Source organism: Rhinoderma darwinii, chromosome 2 (genome assembly GCF_050947455.1).
Source record: "Rhinoderma darwinii isolate aRhiDar2 chromosome 2, aRhiDar2.hap1, whole genome shotgun sequence".
NCBI classification, from domain to species: Eukaryota; Metazoa; Chordata; class Amphibia; order Anura; family Rhinodermatidae; genus Rhinoderma; species Rhinoderma darwinii.
The window spans coordinates 114,360,869-114,381,721 of NC_134688.1; the positions used below are offsets into that span (position 1 = coordinate 114,360,869).

General features: G+C 42.8%; 1 protein-coding gene across 3 annotated transcripts in view; it reads right to left on the reverse strand.

Moving 5' to 3' along the window:
- KCNH3 (potassium voltage-gated channel subfamily H member 3) overlaps positions 1–20,853 on the reverse strand; it is a 97,391-nt gene that overhangs the window by 57,571 nt on the left and 18,967 nt on the right. For 2 of the 3 annotated variants that reach the window (XM_075852166.1, XM_075852165.1), the window contains exons 4-9: positions 19,322–19,456; positions 19,086–19,219; positions 18,474–18,723; positions 15,382–15,539; positions 14,870–15,077; positions 13,722–13,991 (exon numbers count right to left, since the gene is read on the reverse strand). In XM_075852166.1, the coding sequence (XP_075708281.1) occupies positions 13,722–13,991; positions 14,870–15,077; positions 15,382–15,539; positions 18,474–18,723; positions 19,086–19,219; positions 19,322–19,456 (1,155 nt within the window). The remainder of the gene's footprint in view (positions 1–13,721; positions 13,992–14,869; positions 15,078–15,381; positions 15,540–18,473; positions 18,724–19,085; positions 19,220–19,321; positions 19,457–20,853) is intronic. The other variant, XM_075852167.1, reaches the window with a different exon arrangement.

Genomic DNA, 20,853 nt, shown 5'->3' on the forward strand with positions numbered 1-20,853 from the left:
TAGGAACGCTCGTTTGCCCGATAATTGTCCCATGTAAGGCTCAGTTCACATCTCGTTTTGTGCACAGGTTTGTGGTATACGACGACGTATGCGTTTTTAAAGTTACAAAAAAAGTATGCATTTGTAACATGCTTATGTTTTTTTGTGGTATGCGTCGTATAAGTTTTTATACGTTTGTGGCCGTTCTTATAAAAACGTATACTTTTTTTGTTCTGTAGCTAAATTAAACTTTGTAAAGTCAAGATTTCCCATATAAGGTTACAAAAACGTATACGTTTTACGTATGCAAACGTAGGGTTTAATATTGCATACGTCATCCATACGTCGCCATTGACTTCAATACAAATAAAAACGTATACGTTTTGGAATAGTATTGAAAAGCGTAGCAAACTGCGCTTTTCAGGACACGAAAAAAAAAAAGGTTACAACGTAAGTACACAAAACGTAAGCACAAACTACACTACAGGGCATCCGTCCTGATCATAGAAATCAACGCATACGCTGTGGCACACGTTTTGACATTGTTTTCTCATGTCAAAACGTGCACATCGGGCGTAGAGTAAAAACGAGATGTGAACTTAGCCTAAAAAGGTCTTTAGAGGTTATGTGAGCAAGAGCATTATTGATGCAGGTGTGTAGTTTTTCCTGCCTCTTGACAAACAGTGACAGCATAAGTATCATAGTTTGTAAAGCTGAAAAAAGACGTGTCCATACAGTTCAGTCTCTTATTCTACAATGATGATCCATAGGAAGGCAAAACTCCCATGAGGCAAAAGCCAATTTTCCTCACCTTAGGGAAATATTCCTTCCCAACTCCAATATGGCAATCAGAATAAATCTCTGGATCAACGACCCATCTACAGTAATATAAACATAACTTGTAATATTATTACACTCAAGTAGGCATCCTGGCCTCTTTTGAACTCTTTTAGTAAATTCACCATAACAACTTCCGCTGGCAGAGAATTCCATAGTCTCACAGCTCTTACGGTAAAGAATCTCCTTCTATGTATGTGTAGAAACCTTCTTTCCCCTAGACATGGAGGATGCCCCCTTGTTATAGTTACAGTCCTGGGTACAAATGGATCAGGTGCATACTCTGTATTGACCTTTGATGTATTTATACACAGTTATCAGGTCAACCCACAGCCGTCTTTTATCTAAACAAAATAAACCTAATTTGGATCATTCTGGGTACTATACTCCACCCATTCCATTTATTAATTTAGTTGCCTGCCTTTCAACCACTCAAGCTCTACTATTTTTTTCTTGTGCACTGGTGCCCAAATCTGTACACAGTATTTCATGTCTTACTTGAGATCTATAAAGTTGTGGAACTTTGTTCTTGTCATGTGCATCTATGCCTCTTTAGATGAACCCCATGATCTTATGGTATTTGCCTTAGAAGCAGCTACCTGACACTGGTTGCTACAGTTAAGTTTACTGTCAACTAAAATTCCTAAGTCCTTTCCATGTCAGTTTTACCCTGTATTTTCCCATTTAGTATGTAATGGCGACATGTATTTTTCCCTAAGCAAGTGTATAACCTTACATTTATCAGTGTTAAACCTCATTTGCTACTCATCTGTCCAAAGCCTCCAACTTCTCCAGATCCATTTGTAAAATAATACTGTCCTCCCTTTTGTTATTTACTTTCCACAATTTAGTATCTACGAAAATTTAAATGTTACTGTTCTAATCCCCCTGAAACATCATTAATAAATACATTAAGCACAGGGCCCAATACTGCCCCCTGTGGTACCCCACTAGTAACGGTGATCCAATCTGAGTATGTACAGTTAATAGCCTGGATCTCAGTTTTGGGTGAACAGTCTCAGTGGGCTTTAGATGTGTGTGGTTAAGCAGAATGGGGAAGGATCCTGTAATGACGGGGGTAGAGAAACGGACAAGTGAGCCCTAATCTACTCGCCACTCTGTCCCTGCCTACTTGCAACCACCCGCCCTAGGTGACGGGGTACAACTGGGCGGCGGTCCCTACGCTCAGTAAGTGCAAGAGACAAACAGACAAGGGAACACAAAGCAAAGGGAAATGGGCAGTTGCCCACGGCAACACCGTGAGCAACAAGATTGGTGAATGAGCCGAGTCAAACCAGGAGTGCACGAGGTACCAAACGCAGAGCAGGAGAGTAGCCAGAAAGCCAGGGTCAGTATGGAGCAGGATCAAATAGTCAGAAGCTGTAGCTGGGCCAGGAAACCACACGAGAAGAATCACAAGCAAAGGAGGAACAGGAAAGGCAGGTATAAATAGACAGAGGGCGGGAGCTAGCTCCGTCTGGCCAGGCTGCGATAGGCTCTCCCACTCCTAAGCCTTCCATCCTGAGTGGTGGAAGCTGGAGTCAGTCTCAGAGACATAGACTCAGGTGCAGACTGATTACCTATGGGCGTATACACAGAAGTTGTGCCTGGCAGATCCTTTACAGTACCCCCCCCTTTTATGAGGGGCCACCGGACCCTTTCTAAGTGGACCTGGTTTATTGGAGAAATGGAGGTGGAACCTCCTGACCAATACCCCAGCATGAACATCCCGGGCGGGTACCCAAGTCCTCTCCTCAGGCCCGTATCCTCTCCAATGGACCAGGTACTGGAGGGAGCCTTGGACCATCTTGCTGTCCACAATCTTGGCCACCTCGAATTCCACCCCCTCAGGGGTGAGAACGGGAACAGGAGGTTTCCTCGAGGGAGCCAAGGACGGGGAGCAGCGTTTAAGGAGGGAGGCATGAAACACGTCGTGTATTCGAAAAGATGGGGACAACTCCAGTCGGAAGGAGACAGGATTGAGGACTTCAATGACCTTATACGGCCCAATAAACCGGGGAGCAAACTTCTTGGACGGGACCTTAAGGCGCAAGTTCCTAGACGATAACCACACCAGATCCCCGACCATAAACAAGGGGTTAGCAGAACGTCTTCTATCAGCCTGAGTTTTTTGTACGCTCTGGGACGCCTCTAGGTTCTTCTAAACCTGGGCCCAGGCTGTGCACAGTTCCCGATGAACGACCTCTACCTCGGGATTGTTGGAACTACCAGGTGAGACGGAGGAGAACCGTGGATTAAACCCAAAATTACAGAAAAAGGGGGAGACCCCTGACGAGTTACTGACCCGGTTATTAAGGGAAAATTTGGCGAGGGGAATGAATGAGACCCAATCATATTGACAGTCAGAGATAAAACACCTTAAATGTTGTTCTAGAGATTGATTAGTCCTCTCAGTTTGACCATTAGTTTCAGGATGGAAGGCAGAGGAGAAGGACAGATCAATCTCCAACTTTTTACAGAAGGCTCTCCAAAACAATGAAACAAATTGTACCCCTCTGTCCGAAACAATATTGACAGGGACCCCATGGTATGTGTTTGACAAACAAGGTAGCTAACGTCTTGGCATTAGGTAGTTTCTTGAGGGGCACAAAGTGGCACATCTTACTGAAGCGGTCTACTACAACCCACACCACCGACTTGCCTTGAGATGGAGGCAAATCGGTGATCAAATCCATGGAGATATGGGTCCAAGGTCTCTGGGGAATGGGCAAAGAATGTAGTAAGCCCGCTGGTCGGGACCTGGGAGTCTTGGACCTAGCACAAACCTCACAAGCGGTGACGTAGGCCTTAACATCTTTAGGCAACCCAGGCCACCAATAGTTTCTGGCAATGAGGTGTTTGGTACCCAGGACGCCTGGATGACCAGATAGTGCGGAGTCATGATTTTCCCTAAGTACCCTTAGCCGATATTGCAGGGGAACAAACAGCTTGTCCTCAGGAAGGTTCCCGGGAGCTGAACCTTGATCAGCCGCAATTTCAGAGACTAAATCAGAATCAATAGAAGAAATGATTATACCAGGAGGCAAAATACAAGCAGGATCTTCCTCCGAAGGAGGGCTGGCCATGAAGCTACGCGACAGTGCATCGGCCTTAATATTTTTAGACCCAGCCCTATAGGTAACCAAAAAGTTGAATCTGGTAAAAAAATAACGCCCATCGAGCTTGTCTCGGGTTTAGCCTCCGGGCAGATTCTAGGAAAACCAGATTCTTGTGGTCGGTAAGGACCGTTACCCGGTGCCTAGCCCCCTCCAGGAAGTGGCGCCACTCTTCAAATGCCCATTTAATGGCTAAGAGTTCGCGGTTGCCAATATCATAGTTACTCTCAGTGGGCGAAAACTTCCTGGAGAAGTAGGCACAGGGACGGAGATGGGTGAGGGACCTGGTACCCTGGGACAAGACAGCCCCCACTTTCACCTCGGATGCGTCAACTTCCACGATAAATGGCTCCATTTGGTTGGGCTGAACCAGCACCGCGGCCGAGATAAAGCACTTCTTAAGGACCTCAAAAGCCTGGACAGCCTCAGGGGGCCAGTGGAGGAGATCAGCACCTTTGCGAGTGAGGTCCGTAAGAGGCTTAGCGATGACCGAGAAGTTAGCAATAAATATCCTGTAATAATTAGCGAACCCCAAGAAACACTGTAACGCCTTCAGGGAGGCAGGTTGGACCCATTCCGCCACAGCCTGGACCTTGGCGGGGTCCATGCGGAATTCATGAGGAGTGAGGATTTGACCCAAAAATGGTATCTCCTGTACCCCAAACACACATTTTTCAGTTTTCGCAAACAGTTTGTTTTCCCGAAGGACCTGGAGCACCTTCCTGACATGCTCAATGTGGGAGGACCAGTCCTTGGAAAACACCAGTATGTCATCAAGGTACACTACAAGAAATACCCCCAGGTAATCTCTTAAAATCTCATTTATGAAATTTTGGAAGACCGCAGGAGCATTACACAACCCAAAGTGCATGACGAGGTATTCGAAATGACCTTAAATGCAGTCTTCCACTCATCCCCCTCTTTGATGCGGATAACGTTATACGCCCCCCGTAGATCAAACTTAGAGAACCATTGGGCCCCCTGAACCTGATTAAAGAGATCAGGAATCAAAGGAAGGGGATACTGGTTCCTTACAGTGACCTTATTCAAGTTACGGTAGTCAATGCATGGCCTAAGACCACCATCCTTCTTCCCTACGAAGAAGAAGAAGCCAGCACCTACCGGAGAAGTAGAGGGGCGAATGTAACCCTTGGCCAGGCATCCCTGGATATACTCTCTCATGGCTTCACGTTCGGGACAAGAAAGATTAAATATCCTACCCTTAGGGAGCTTAGCTCCTGGTACCAATTCGATAGCGCAATCGTATTCTCTATGAGGAGGTAACACTTCGGAGGCCTCCTTAGAGAAAACATCAGCGAAGTCCTGAACAAACTCAGGTAGCGTGTCACCTCCTCGGGGGGAGAAATAGAATTAACAGAACATGACGTCAAGCATTCATTACCCCATTTGGTAAGCTCCCCACTATTCCAGTCAAACGTGGGATTATGCAACTGCAACCAGGGAAGGCCTAAAACCAAATCGGCCGATAATCCCTGCATCAACAGTACAGAGCACTGCTCCAAATGCATGGAGCCAACAAGGAGTTCAAAACAGGGGTATGATGTGTAAAATAACCATTAGCAAGAGGAGTGGAGTCGATACCCACTACCTGGACAGGTTTAGGCAAATCAATTAAAGGCATAGCTAGAGACATAGCAAATTCCACAGACATGATATTAGTAGAAGACCCTGAATCCACGAAGGCACTGCCGGTAGCAGACCTACCCACAAAAGAGACCTGAAAGGGAAGCAAGATTTTATTACGTTTCATATTTACGGGAAATACATGTGTGCCCAAGTGACCTCCCCGATGATCACTTAGGCGCGGAAGTTTTCCGGCTGTTTATTCTTACGCCTAGGACAGTTGTTCACTTGATGCTTGTCATCCCCACAGTAGAAGCAGAGACCATTCTTCCTGCGGAACTCTCTACGTTGTCGGGGGGACACGGAGGCCCCGAGTTGCATAGGTACCTCCGAGTCTTCCGTGGAAGAGCGAAGCAACGGGACCTCTGGAGTTATCATGGGGGAGTCAGAGGGGAAAACACAAAAACGTTCAAGTTGTCGTTCCCTGAGACGTCGGTCAAGTCGTACCGCTAAAGCCATAACCTGGTCAAGGGAGTCAGAAGAGGGATAGCTAACTAGCAGGTCTTTCAGGGCGTTCGACAGACCCAAACTAAACTGGCACCTTAAGGCAGGGTCATTCCACCGAGAAGCTACGCACCACTTCCTAAAGTCAGAACAATACTCCTCAACAGGTCTCTTACCCTGACGTAAGGTCACCAGCTGACTCTCAGCAAAGGCAGTCCTGTCAGTCTCGTCATAAATGAGTCCGAGAGCAGAAAAGAAACGATCAACGGAGGAAAGTTCAGGGGCGTCAGGAGCCAAGGAGAAGGCCCACTCTTGCGGCCCTTCCTGGAGCCGTGACATAATAATACCCACCCGCTGGCTCTCAGAACATGAGGAGTGAGGCTTTAAGCGAAAGTAGAGCCTACAACTCTCCCGAAAGGAGAGAGAAAAGTCCTCCGGTCCCCTGAGAACCGGTCAGGCAACTTGAGGTGGGGTTCAAGAGGTGAGGTGAGGGGCACTACCATGGTAGCGTGAGGCTGGTTGACCCTCTGAGCCAGGGCCTGGACCTGTAGGGAGAGACCCTGAATTTGCTGGGCCAGGGTCTCAAGGGGGTCCATAGTAGTGTCAGGGACCAGGGTAGACTAGGTATATGGGCTTGTGATTATGTAATGACGGGGGTAGGGAAACGGACAAGTGAGCCCTAATCTACCCGCCACTCTGTCCCTGCCTACTTGCAACGACCCGCCCTAGGCGACGGGGTACAACTGGGCGGCGGTCCCTACGCTCAGTAAGTGCAAGATACAAACAGACAAGGGAACACAAAGCAAAGGGAAATGGGCAGTTGCCCACGGCAACACCGTGAGCAACAAGAGTGGCGAACGAGCCGAGTCAAACCAGGAGTGCACGAGGTACCAAACGCAGAGCAGGAGAATAGTCAGAAAGCCAGGGTCAGTATGGAGCAGGATCAAATAGTCAGAAGCTGTAGCTGGGCCAGGAAACCACACGAGAAGAATCACAAGCAAAGGAGGAACAGGAAAGGCAGGTATAAATAGACAGAGGGCGGGAGCTAGCTCCGTCTGGCCAGGCTGCGATAGGCTCTCCCACTCCTAAGCCTGCCATCCTGAGTGGTGGAAGCTGGAGTCAGTCTCAGAGACATAGACTCAGGTGCAGACTGATTACCTATGGGCGTATACACAGAAGTTGTGCCTGGCAGATCCTTTACAGATCCCCTATTCACATGTCCCTGCTGTAGTTTGTGTTTGTCAGCAGTGTTCCCTGTGGTCGGCAGGGGTCCCAAAGTCAATATGTCATATTCTGATAATACATTCTATTTCAAATTAATTTTGCATTCGAGGAAGCTGTTTAAGGGACTGCACACTATGGAGTTGGACTCCAGAAACTGGCAATGAAACCACTAGAAACTGCATCACAAAACTGCTGGAACCAAAAATGGGGCACTAAACCGCTGATCACAAGGGTGTGGATCGTAAAAAACAAAAGACATCCAGAATTGGGACAATAAAACACTAAATACATGTGGACATCAAGGAGTGGAGCACTTATCAACTGGCCAATTGGGACCACCTTGACAATACACTACTGTATTATTTATATATGAGAAATTATCAAGGTGTGTTGATTTTCTCTTTTCTTCTCTGATTTATGATTGTAATCGAAAAATTAATATATAATTAAACCCAAAAAAAATCCACTTGATGCACACCAAGTCGATTTTGCCAGCTTAGCCTTTAGTACCAAAATAGACCTTAGATGATTATTAACTAAAACAAAGAAGTATGACTGTATATGCTGAAAGATGGATATATTTCTTGTCATATTCATTCGTCCCCCATGTTGACCCTTGGCAGACAATCTGTTGCAAATTGTATCTGCCATGTCGGATTCTTTCATCTGATACATCATTGTAATCCATAGTGTTGCAGCTGCGGCCGCTGACCGCCGCCACTCACCTCTGTCGGAGGTCCGCGACCGCAGAGGCTTGGCCGCTTGCCTGCGTCTCCCCACTAGGAGACGCCAGCTTGTGCGTCCGTCCTGCCCTGGACTCTATTAGGGTGCACGCGCTCGCCCCCAGCCTGAAAGGGCCAATGCGCGCGATTACTATAAATTCCCTATCCAATCCCCAGATCACCCTGGACTATAAAAACGGCTCCGCCCTTTCATTCCTTGCCTGAGCGTTGTTGTTGTCTACCCATGCTCCACCAACCAATGCCGATGATGTTTGTATGTACATTGTCGCAAATGAACATCTAACAGAAAATTTCCATCTAATGTCTATGGCCGGATTTACGCTGGAACTAAAACTAAATATGAACATAATATTACCTAGCGATAATTAAAATGTACTGTTATCGCATCTCCCAAATTACTAAGTAGTTTATTACTTACATCACCTTGTTAGCTGTAAGATTGTAAAATACCTGAAATTGTTACTAACTTCTTACTAAGAAGCTGCTGTTTAAGATATTGATTAGTTTTTTGAGGCCGATAGCTTCTGAGAAAGCTATTAATACACAAATTGGGACACAATCCTCCACCCAGCACATGCAGACACATACGCCCACACACGTATATGAACACGCCGTCTCCATAGTAATGTCCCACGCTTGTCCCACACACACACAGCTCAGAAATCTGCCCAGTTCTGAAAACTCCTAATTAAAGGGATTTAACAACAGAAGAAAAGTGGAAATGATGACAGGTAGCATAAAGACCCGAACATGTAAAAACTGATGATATCTCTAACACCTGGCCTGCACTGTATGGCGAAAAATAAACATTGTCTTAATCTGAGGGTTTTAGCTACAAAGAATATTTTTACAGTTTATGATAAATAGTGGGGACAAGATCTGTGGAATAATTGAGCTCCAGTAATACAATCCACCCACTTATGTTCAAAAGCCACTTGTAAATTGGAACGTATTGAGCGACATGGAAACCATTTAAATATAGATACATTGGCAAGAAAAGCTTTGAGAACTCTGTCACCATTAATATGATGTCAATCTCAACAAATAGGTGTATATATTGTGTTTGTGCTCGGCATCACAATATTTATCTACAATTTCGTGCAATCCCTATACCACTCGCCTCTGTTTCTTTTTACTTATAAAATACCTCCAAATGCACCTCCCTGTATTCCTTCTTCACATCACGATTCTTCTGTTATTTACAACCCATCAATGCCATATTTAACGTAAGAAGGCCTTATTTCTGTCATAAAATCAGCGTACATATCTCCTGCTACTCGGATTCCTGCTAGGGATCAGTCAGGATGCGATCGTTGACGGGCTGCCGAACTCCGGATCCAACTGGACCAAAAGTGGCTGATATGAGTGAACATTTGTCAGATGTCGTGTACACTGCCAATCCACTCTTCATAGGGTTTGGAAAAACTTCACATGTAATGTCAGTGAGTTCTAAACAGGAAGGCGACAGCTCACCACCCATGACCCTTACAGCAGTGACACAGCTTTAGGAAGAGCAGAGGGTGCACTCATACTTGGTGCCCTATGTCTATAAGTGCCCAGAGGGCTCACTGCTGTTGAAGTGACAAGCAGTGCTTCTGGAAGTGGCACAATGGCAATTCATATTAATTGCACAATAAACTAGGTAGGGGCCCAGTTAAATTTTTTTGCAGGTCAAAGAGCTTTAAACTGCTCCTCAGAGATATGCTTTATCAACAAAGCAATATGAAAGGTCTTTCTGAATGCTACAGTATAGATGTTTTATGCCAACAAAAACAGTTTCTTTCTTTCCTTAGATAGGATCAGATCCTGTTTTTTATGTAGTATTCACTTGGACCACTTATACAGCTGGGGGAATAAAGCCTCAAAGTCAAGTATTTATTTATCTTTCTCCCTTTTTTCTGACACAGATACAGTTAAAGGGGTTGTCCTAGAATCGACAATTATCACCTATCCACAGGATAGATAATAATTGTTTGATTGCTCACGACCCCACCAATGAGACCCCCACTGATCTGGAGACCATGGGTCTTGAACCCCCAGATCCTCCTAGTTGCACCCCTCACAGTGAGAAGGAGCTTGAATGAAGCGACGGTCAAGGGTGCACGCTGCCGCTGCATTCAATGTCTATGGAGCCAATGGAAAAAGCCAAGCGCTGTACTCGTCAGTTTCCATCATTCCTTGGAATGGAGCAGCAGTGCGCATGTTTAAACACCCCTCTATTCAAAGTCCTCCTCAATGCGGTCAAAAAGTGGAGAGGAACCAGAGGTTCAGGAGCTCCCTTCTCGCCATTGGTGGGGTCCCAGCGATGGGGCCCCCAGCAATAAGACAATTATCACATTTTCTGTGGATAGGTGTCACGTAGGGTTCGTGGACCCACTGGGCCGTACCGCCTTGGCGGTATGGCAGATGGCCAACAGGGCGCAGGTCAGAGTCTATAGTTCATATAGGGTACCTGTGGCAGTTCGGACAGTAGCAAGGCAGGCTTGGCTGGGACTAGGCAGCAGGTAGACGTCAGGCGTGGAGTAGCAGGACAGGCGTGGTATACAGCAAAAGCACGGCTACAGCTCAGCACGGCACTAGATCAGGATACAGGTTACAGGATACAGGAACAGGGAACACTGGGAGCAGGAAACACTAGGGGACCATTTTCAAGACAAACTTAGGATACGACAACAACGCTCAGGCATGGGAGGATGGGGCTGGGACCTTCTTATAGCCCAGGGTGCTTTGGGAGCAATCAGCTCAATCTCCCACATGCGTACGCTCTGGCTTCTTAAGTCTGGACTGAGCTCACGAGCTCACCCTGGTGGTCACTGTGGAACAGGAGAGCCGTATGCGCAGACATCTCTAGAGAGAAGGGAGTCGACCGGATGGAAGGAGTTCGTGGTGAGCGACCACAGACATTACAGTAGGTAATAATTGTCAATTCTGGGAATAGCCCTTCAAATAATAAAATTATATCTGCCTGCAGCTACCACTAGGAGGCGCTCACCCTATATCGATTTATACAGTTCTCATTAAAGGGGTATTCCCAACTTAGACATTTATGGCATATTCAAAGGGGGAACATTCAATATATAATGTAGAAGATCGAGCAGTATATTGTGGCGGAACATAAGGATTGGTAGGGGGAATAAAATACAGTACATAAGTAACGTAAGTGAAAAAGTGACGTTTGCAGTGATCCCATATGTTTCGAGTAAACTTCATGGGCCCTAATAATAATTGGAGGGAGATGGCAGGAGTATCCCCATAGCAACGAATTAGGGTGTATCGGTTCTCAATCTCAGTCCACTTGTTGAATGCTCCCTGGCAGAATCAAGATGGGATATGCCCCATGTGTGTAGCCCAGTAATATTTAAATTTCTCGGGCAATGATAATAAAACAGTTTTAGGGAATTTGTGTCAAGGATGCAAAGTTTGATGCATTCAATTCTTATTTTCAAGCCTTACAAAGTCTCATATTATCTGAAGGGGCAATTATGCGTAAAAACAAATGATCTAAGAAACAATATAGCTTCTTTCTCTTTTACAATACATGAGACGTGCACCTAGAGAATTAGATTTGTTGCAACGTTTGGGGGTTAAAAGCTTAGCAATTTATTTCCTAAGATAAACTGGTAACATTAAAAAAGAAGTGTTGCCCAAACACACATGAATAGATCTAACAGAATATTGGAGCTCAGCCTAAGCCTAATTTTGGCCAAAATAGTCCCAAAATGCTGACATATGGAGACAGAGTAACAGCGTATCAAGCAAAACTGCTGCAGGGGCATCGCTTTTAGGACAATAAGCAGACAGTCAAGCTTGCATGGAAAAGAAGGTGAATTGTGAGCAAAGTAAGATGGAGACCAATATCCAAACTTTTGAATGGTAATATATATATATATATATATATATATATATATATCAATCATATGTATATAATCACATTGTATTAAAGAAATATCAATGAAACCTGCCGGACAGTCCTGTATTGGTTATGTGTCATGAACTGAAGTTTAATATATACTCTAGACATTTCTATACAGAAGCTGTATTCTGTCTTCTCAGAAAAATAAAACCTGCATTGTATGTGTCCTTCTATAATGAATACTATTCTACTTTCAAGCATTTCAGATTTCACTTATCACTGGCACATCTATCATTCTTCAAAAATGGAGTACACAGTATATCAACTCTGAAAACAGAGAAACAAAATGTCTAAAGAAGCCGCCATATGTGTCCAGAGGGTCTTTCTCTTAATCGATCTAGATTTTACAATAGTTATGTTTTCTGATATAATAAACGAACAGGCTTCTATACTATTTTACCTTATTTGTGACCTAAAAATGAGATGGTCATCTTTTTTTTTAACCTTACCCAGCCTGAGTGACATGAGTTTTGCGGCAAAATTATATCAATTATATTTCTAACCAGGAGCATTTGTTTTGTTTTAGGCTAATCGTGCCAGCGTACATCCCAACCCTAAAAAAAGAATGCCCATGCTCTAATATGTTCTTTTCTTAGTGGATACCCAATTGATGTTACCACGCATTATTATTCTGCTGATCTTGAACAAATTATAATCACAGCAAGGCATCGTGAAAGGAATGCTTCTCATTAAAAAAGCCCATGCCAAAATTATATTGTACATATAGTTATGTACCAAGATAGTACTGTAATGATACCCGCCTATGACACGGAGACCTTAAAGAACTAATATGTCTTCTCCCTAGTATATTACAAAGATAGTTAGAAATTTAGTCATATTAGGCTGTGTATTCACGTCGCAGTCAAAATGCGTTTCTTGCCACGATTTGCATCAAAAACTTATTCGACTACGCTATTCATCTCGTCAAAACGACGGAACCCTTGCACAACGGAGACAAACTGAAACCATTGGAACCGGATCCGTCACCATTGAAATCAATGGTGATGGAAGCGGAAACCTTTGGCTTCAGTTTGTGTCAGTCAGGGCTCAGTTCCGACGGAAAGCTCAGACAGAACAACGTAACGGAGCCCTGACGCAGATGTGAACATAGCCTTAGCATTATTTAGAGAACTATAAACAAACAAAATAATTATGATTATATTATTTTTAGAATAGTGTTGCTCTTCTATATCTGGTTATTATCCGTCATCAAAATCGGAAGAACATACAAACTACAAGGACAAACTTTAGTGCTGATGGTTCTAGCAATGCCAACCACAGTGCCGCTGTTCTATTAGAACCAATGATGTTATAAAAGAGCTTTACAACCTGTGTATGTAGACAATAAACCCCTCAGACAAGAATTTAACTTTCAGAGCTCAACTCAATTTTTCCGCCAATATTATATTTCCCTTAGGCTTCGTTCAGATCTACGGTACGTTGGGACTCCATTCATGGGTTCCGTCAAACCTTTCCGTTTGTTTAAGGGTTCCGTCGTTTTGACGGAATCAATACCATAGTCGACTACGGTATTGATTTAGTCAAAATGACGGAACCCTTAAACAACCGTTACAAACGGAAACCATTTGCACCAGATCCATCACCATTGATATCAACGGTGATGCAAACGGAAACCTATGGTTTCCGTTTATTTCAGTTTGGATACCTTTCATTGGTTCCCCTGATGGAAAGCTCAGACGGAACCTATGAATGGAGTCCCGACACAGATGTGAACGAAGCCTTAATTCTCATAAACCTTCATTCATTTGACAGTTTTTTCCAATAATGGGTAATTTGTGCATGGTAAAAATATGAACATACCTCCTATTAGCATGATACAGATAGAGAAGATTTTCTCAGTGTCCGTGTTAGCAGATACATTCCCAAATCCAACGCTGGTTAGACTGCTGAGCGCAAAGTACAAGGATGTGATATACGAGCTTCTGGATGAAGGTCCCCCTAATAACACCAAACCAGTCTCATTGGAGGTCTCCTCACTGTAATTGTTCTGAACAGGTAAAGTCCTGGTAATATTCTTTCTTCCTATGTAATAAGGAGTTTCCAAACGTCGCGCCAGTTCTTGTAGCCAACCTAAGTAGAAGACTAAATGTTTATGACTACTAAACTACTAACTAAGTCACCTACTAACACCTAGTGACTTCACAGTTTTGTTTGAATCCTATTTTGTCTCTGATTTAGAACTGCCATCTGACAGTTGACATCGTACAGAGTTCAAAGACTATTGAAATAATATTATTTTTTTTAGTCTAGTAGGATAAAACATTCCCACCAGGAAAGAAGAAGGGTTGTAGAGGCAAAGCCAAAAAGCGAACATAATTAATGGGCTTGACCGGTTTCAGCAAATTAATGTTCTTTTTTTGTATATTCAAATGTTCTGTCCATGGTCATGTGATGGACACACAGGTGCATGGCTTAATACAGTTACAGTATGTGTATAAAAACTGTGTCTACTAACAATCCCAGCACCTGTGTGTCCATAACATGACCATGGACAGAATTGTATCCACTGGAAGTAAACAATGAATGTTCCTACTGAATAACAGGCAGAGATCTTGAAAACCATGAGGAACACATGCAGAAAGTATATTGGTAATTGTATAACTTTTAAATATACAAAAAATAACACACACACACATATATATATATATATATATATATATATATATATATATATATATATATATATATATTTATTTTTATTTTTATTTTTTTGCTGATACCAGAGAACTCCTTTGAGCATTTTTTAAACTATATCACTATATTTATTTTTTCTGTAAGACAATATACAGCAAACATGTCCTACAAAGATTGATTAATTTGAGCTCCATAGATACAGAATTGTATATGTACATGTAGGATGTATAGAACAAAAATAGACATAAAATAAACATTTAAGCAAAGATGGAATTGGGCATCAAGTACAAATAATAGTGGGTTCATCGACCTACCGATTTCTGGGACTTCTGACTGACTGCTTTCAATTTCTTGTTGACCAATGAAATACCAGACACATGCCACCCAATGTGCCAGGAGAGCAAAGACCACCATCAAGAGGCTGAGAACAACTGCACTGTACTGGGAATACCGGTCCAGCCTTGGCAGTAGGCGCAGCAGCCGTAGTAGACGTACGGTCTTCAAGAGGTGAGCCCCAAAATACTAATAGAAGGCAAACCATTAAAACCAATGAAAAGTGAAGACATATAGTACAGATCTAAATATATACTGTGTATAGTGTGGGTGGTATTATCAAAGAGGTTTCACTAAATATGAATATGCATACTCTTATAATATGGCAATCTAAAACTGCCCATATTATTCTCTAATTATTTTGCAGTTTAACCTATGAAACAAATGTCATGATATCTTCTCTCTTCTGGCATTCTACGTCTTTTTCTCACAGTAGAAAAGAGATCTTAAAAACTGCAGATAAGATAAATCTTATAAAAACATATTGACTCACTATATTGACTTTGAAGCTGTACAACAGATCCACAGGGAGGGCAGCTAGAAGATCCAACAAGAACCACGTCCTGATATAATGGAGGAAGATGAGACGTGAAGAGAACACCACCTGTCCTGACTGACTGACAAATGTCATGCGGAAATTCAAGATGATATCTGTTGAACGAGGGACGACCATACTGTTAGAAATTCCCTGAAAATTTATTACATTATCTGTTTCTAACACATTTACAGTAAAGTGTTATTCAAACATTTATTAATCCTCAAGAATACGAAGAATGCTTCTATAACAAAAGCAGCTCACCTCAGGGACCTATAGAAAGGAGCAGAACCCATTTAAAGTCTTATCTGTCACCAAAACTATGAGTCCACTGTATTTTTTATTAGGCTCTATTAGCCAAATGGTACAATATTTATTTGGGCCATTTGGGCTAATAGTACAGTGAACCTGCCCTCATATTATGCCTTAAACGCAGCATATTATAGTGACAGATCCGCTTTAACAGAAAACGTTTAGGTGTCATTGCAGCTAAACCCAATACTCTACTTCCCTATGTTTTTTTCACATGGGTGCAGAACGTTGAGATATGGGGAGTTCTTACATAGTAGAGATTTTATTGTCCCAATGGCTGCCTTTGACGTTGAGGAAAATATTCCCTTTCCCTAATAAACAGTGGCTCCGTAGGGTTAACAGGTTAAAATGAGATTTTTTTTTTCAGCGTATAGCTTGTAACCAGTGGCCTTCTTGATTCGGCAAGCACAGAGACAGTCTCCGTAGGTTAGCTTCCTGGAACCCCATATGAGGTGAGAGTAAAATGTTGGGTTTAAATGGTCACTGACTTTTCACACAACTTGCTCTCCACTGATAGCTAATGGGTTAATTTGCAAATCACTTGTTTTAAAAATGTTGTCGTCTAACTCCATAAAAATCGTTCTAAAATGACAGCCACTAGGGGTCTCACTTCATCCTAACTTGCTGTCTACTTCCTGTTGTTATGGAAAGGCCGTCTCTAGCGGCAGAGATGTCGAGACGGGCTGCAGGAAGTGGGGTGGAGGCCCTTGCTGTTCACAAGCGTGCTCACGAGTCTTGAGGCAGCTTGTTCCTCAGCTCAAATCCATTCCATCTCTGCAGCATGTGTAAGTAAGTTTGCTGCCTCTTCTCTCCTCCTCTATGCTTTGCTTTCTGGCCATAACTTTCTACCCTCATGCATCCATGGAAGTATGGGAACGGAGATACAAAACAGTATATTGCTGGCAGACTGAAAGCATAGGTACACGTCCCCGGCTTCAGAGAGCAGCAAGTGGCTGTGCAGCCAGAACCGGGTTCACAGCAAGAAAATCTGTCTATGCTAAAGCACAGTTCTGCAGACACAGGACTGTCACCCAAACAAGCCCATGACTTTATTTCAACTTTTGTTGAAAACTCAGGTATGCTTTGACATTTAAGTGTGACTTTGTTGTGCCCACGGTCTCTGACTGCCGGCGAGTCCAACTTCCCGGCAGCCACGACCGCAGGACACTTTCTTCATACCGGCATCTCCCACCCCAGAGACGCCAGCACATGCAGCTGCAACTCCTCACTGTTTCCTGTAGGGTGCGCTCACTCGTTCCCAGCCTTAAAAGGCCAGCGCACGCACCAGTGTAAAAGTTCCGTACTAATCCCTATGCACCCTGGACTTTAAAAAGGACTCTGCCACGCCTCTCCTTGTCTGGGTGTTCTTGTGTCTGCCCATGATAGTCTTTGCAAATGGTGCCTTAGTTGTATCCTGTCTCCAGTGTTCCCGTTTCCTTTATCCCGTATCTAATAATTGTGTTTGTTTCAGTATGTAATCTAGTGTCAAAGCGTCTGCTACGCCAAAGTGTCGTCTGTGCCAAAGTGTCTACTACTCCAAGTGTCTGTCAGAACTTCAATCTAGGTACTCTTGTTCTAAAGACTGTCATTGACTGTAGTTTGGCCAGTTGCTACTCCGCTATGGCCTAGTGGGTCCACATACCCCACAGCCGTGAGTTTTTTTATTGTGTAAATATAATAATAATAATAATAATAATAATAAATGCACCTCAAATCACATAAAATTGCAGTAGAATAATGTAATGCATCAGGCATATTGCTGAGACTTCCTAATTAATGACATTTATTATACTACGTTAATCATAGTTTCACTTATACATTATTGATCACTTTCATCCTTTGCTTTGCCATTATTAATTTCTTCTGCGCAGCCTAAGTAATCATTTCCTGCAGATCAATGCTAATCATCTCCTCTGCTCTGCTAAGAACTGTCCAGCCACCTATCATAATTTTACAAGAGTATTTTAAGCAATCAATTGACTTAGGAGTAATTGCTTAGACTCGATTCCCACCAGGTCTGGAAAATGATTCCGACATATGTGCCAAAGTGCCCCATAGACTGTAAATGGCAAACATATGCCAAAAGGGTGTCCTTTTGGTATACGTATGGCTGGGATGCATCCGGATCCAACAGACCCAACTGCACTGAAAGAGCATTTGGCTGCAATTTTCCATACAACTATATCCAAAGAACATATACCATAAGGTATATGGTTTTTTTAATGGGAGTTAATGGCAAAAGTATGGTCCCACCGAATGTAAATATTCAACACGGAGTATATTTAGCCTTAACTAACCCAGTTGTTACATACATGTCCTGCAGTTGTATTCAAATGTTTTACTTTTTGTATATAAATCGATATTGTCGGTGGTTTGAACACCATGATTATCCATGTGTTTTTAGAGAGAAGTTCAAGATTTTGCAATATTAAATTATTTGTTTCTAAATATATAATATTTCCAGAGGAGATTAGCATAACCACCCCTTTAATCTATCCAATGTTTTCCAATGTAAAGGCTTCTCACATTCGAATATAACACTGTGGAACTCACTCCCCACCTTAGTCCTTGAGACTGAAGACATATTTCTTTATACAGACCTATAGGAATCATTAAGAACTACCTTCTAATTATCTTTATTAGCTCAATGTTATGTACAGCGCATATTATATTTATTATGTGTTTAATTATCATTACCTATAATTCTATTCAAAACAGTTTTTCTTCATCGTACATACCTAAAATGAACAGGATTTCCACAGCAAGATCACATGCGCTTGGTGGACTCCTCGGAGCTTGGGTCCCTTCCTCTTTTCCAGTACTGAAGCAGAAACTGTATGGTACAGTCACTGCTACATAGAAAGTGGCAAGGAGGATTAAACAGTCCCAGCAGGCTTTGAATGGACCATAGTGTAGGAGTATAAATGGAGATTTACGCACAGAGACAACTTTATATTCTGGAACACGAGGCGTCTCACCAAAAACACCCTAAGATGAAGTGAAGAACAAATTAATTTTGGGTAATTATAAATGATTTTTCAACTATAAATTAGCAACGTGAGAAAGAAGGAAGTTCCTCAGCACATCCATAAAATATAAAAAAAAAGAGAGCATTATTCGTTCATCTTAAAAATCCAAGGAGGGCACAGGTTCGGCGTGTTACAGCTTACGCGTTTCGAACAAGACTGTTCTTACTCATAGCAGTCTTAGCAATACTTGTTCCATAAAGCATTAAGGGATTGTATGATATTAGTTCATTGGGCCTGGTCCCAAGGTCTGCTTTTTTTCCCCCAGAAAACTTTTTTTTTCACTAATCTTTATATACAATTAGAAGTGAACAGTGTTCATACCTTTCCAATTTTTGCTTTAGCTTTATTTTGTTTCTGCAAATGCCCTGAAAGGTGATAAAGGACGGCTCTGCTTCGTCTACGATTGGCATTAAAATCTTTTCCCGTGGCGCGAGAATGCTGCTCTCCCCTTCCTGCTAAGAGAGGATGAGGTCATCAAACATACGTCTATTTTATATTGACACTTTATATAGAATGTAAAATAGATATTGTTTCGGTTACAGAAGGCTTTTGTGTACCTGTCTCTTTCCAGCTGTCTGTTCCTGTCCGTGTCCTGGCAGCTGTGATATCTTTATATGAAACTAGGAACAGAACCACCTCCCCTTTTTCATTCTTGATTGGTACAACATCCAGAAGACACCAAAATTGTGAGCCTGCAAGTCAAGAAATCAATTAAAAAAATATAACAACCACATAAAATTGAACAGTGGCCTCCATACAGTTGTGGTATTTCTAGCATGGCCGCAATCCCTGCTCCTTTCTAAGCAGCACAACATTCACTGTGTGGGTGAATATCAATTAAGTAGGAACTAAGTACAGTGCAGTAATAAAGTATTTATTCTCTAACCCTATCCCAATATTCGCCGTATATATACGGTGCACATTGGGTGTGGGGAGTATGGAGCAGGCTCATGGGATGAGCCTGCTCCATAGAATGTGTGTGTCAGCTGTATCTTACAGCCGACACTTCAGTGTAACGAGCTGGATCCCGCTCGAGCGCGATCCTGCTCGTTTAACCCTTCAAATGCCGTGGTCAATAGTGACCGCGGCATTTAAGTGGATAGAAACAGCGGCCCCCTGTAACATTGCAACCGGCCCCCCACACGACTCGATCATGGGGTGCTGGTGGTTGGCATGGCAGCCTGGGGGCCTGGGTCTGCCATCCCGGTAGGGCTTCATAGGAGAGTGTCAGTATGACAATATACTGCAATACATTAGTATTGCAGTATATCATGCAAGCGATCCCACGATTCAAGTCCCCTAGGGGGATTACTAAACAAAGTTAAACACAGTTACACCTCATGCACCGTGTGTGCCATCCGAGTCCCGTCAGTGATCCGAGGAAAGATAGGACATGTTCTATCTTTCCTCGGATCGGAGACTAGGACCATTTTATCGCACGATAAACCCCGTAAAAACGAAACCCCCCAAAATATTGAGGAATCACAGTTTTTTTCCTATTCCACCCTACAAATAATTGTTTTAGACTTTCCCACTACATTATATGGTAAAAATAAATGGTTCAGTGAAAATCTACAACTTGTCCCGCAAAAACATGCCCTCATACGGCTATATTGATGGAAAGATAAAAAAGTTATGGCTTTTGGTGGGTGGGGAGGAAAAAGCTAAAGTGAAAATCCCAAAAGTGGCTGCGGTGGGAAGGGGTTAAAACAAACCTCCTGAAAAGCAGCTTGTTCTGATATAAAAAGTTTGTAGTCTATGCACTTGTTATTATGAACACTATTAAAAATACATTTCATAAGGGTTAAAAATAGAGAAGTCTATAGCAGTCTAGTAAGGGGTTAAAGAGGAACAGTCACCAGTTTATTAATTTCCTATCTCCTAACTAATCTAATAGGCGCTGTGATGCTGATAACTACAGTGTAATTTGTATTTATTTATTTTTAAAAATTTCTAAATATGCTAATGTGGCTATACTTGCCAAACGGGAGGTGACTCTTTCTTTTCACTCTGGGCGATGTAATGTTTCTGTATGACGCTGTCCAATCAGCATACAGTTCTCCTCTTCCCATCCCAACAACAGAGTGAT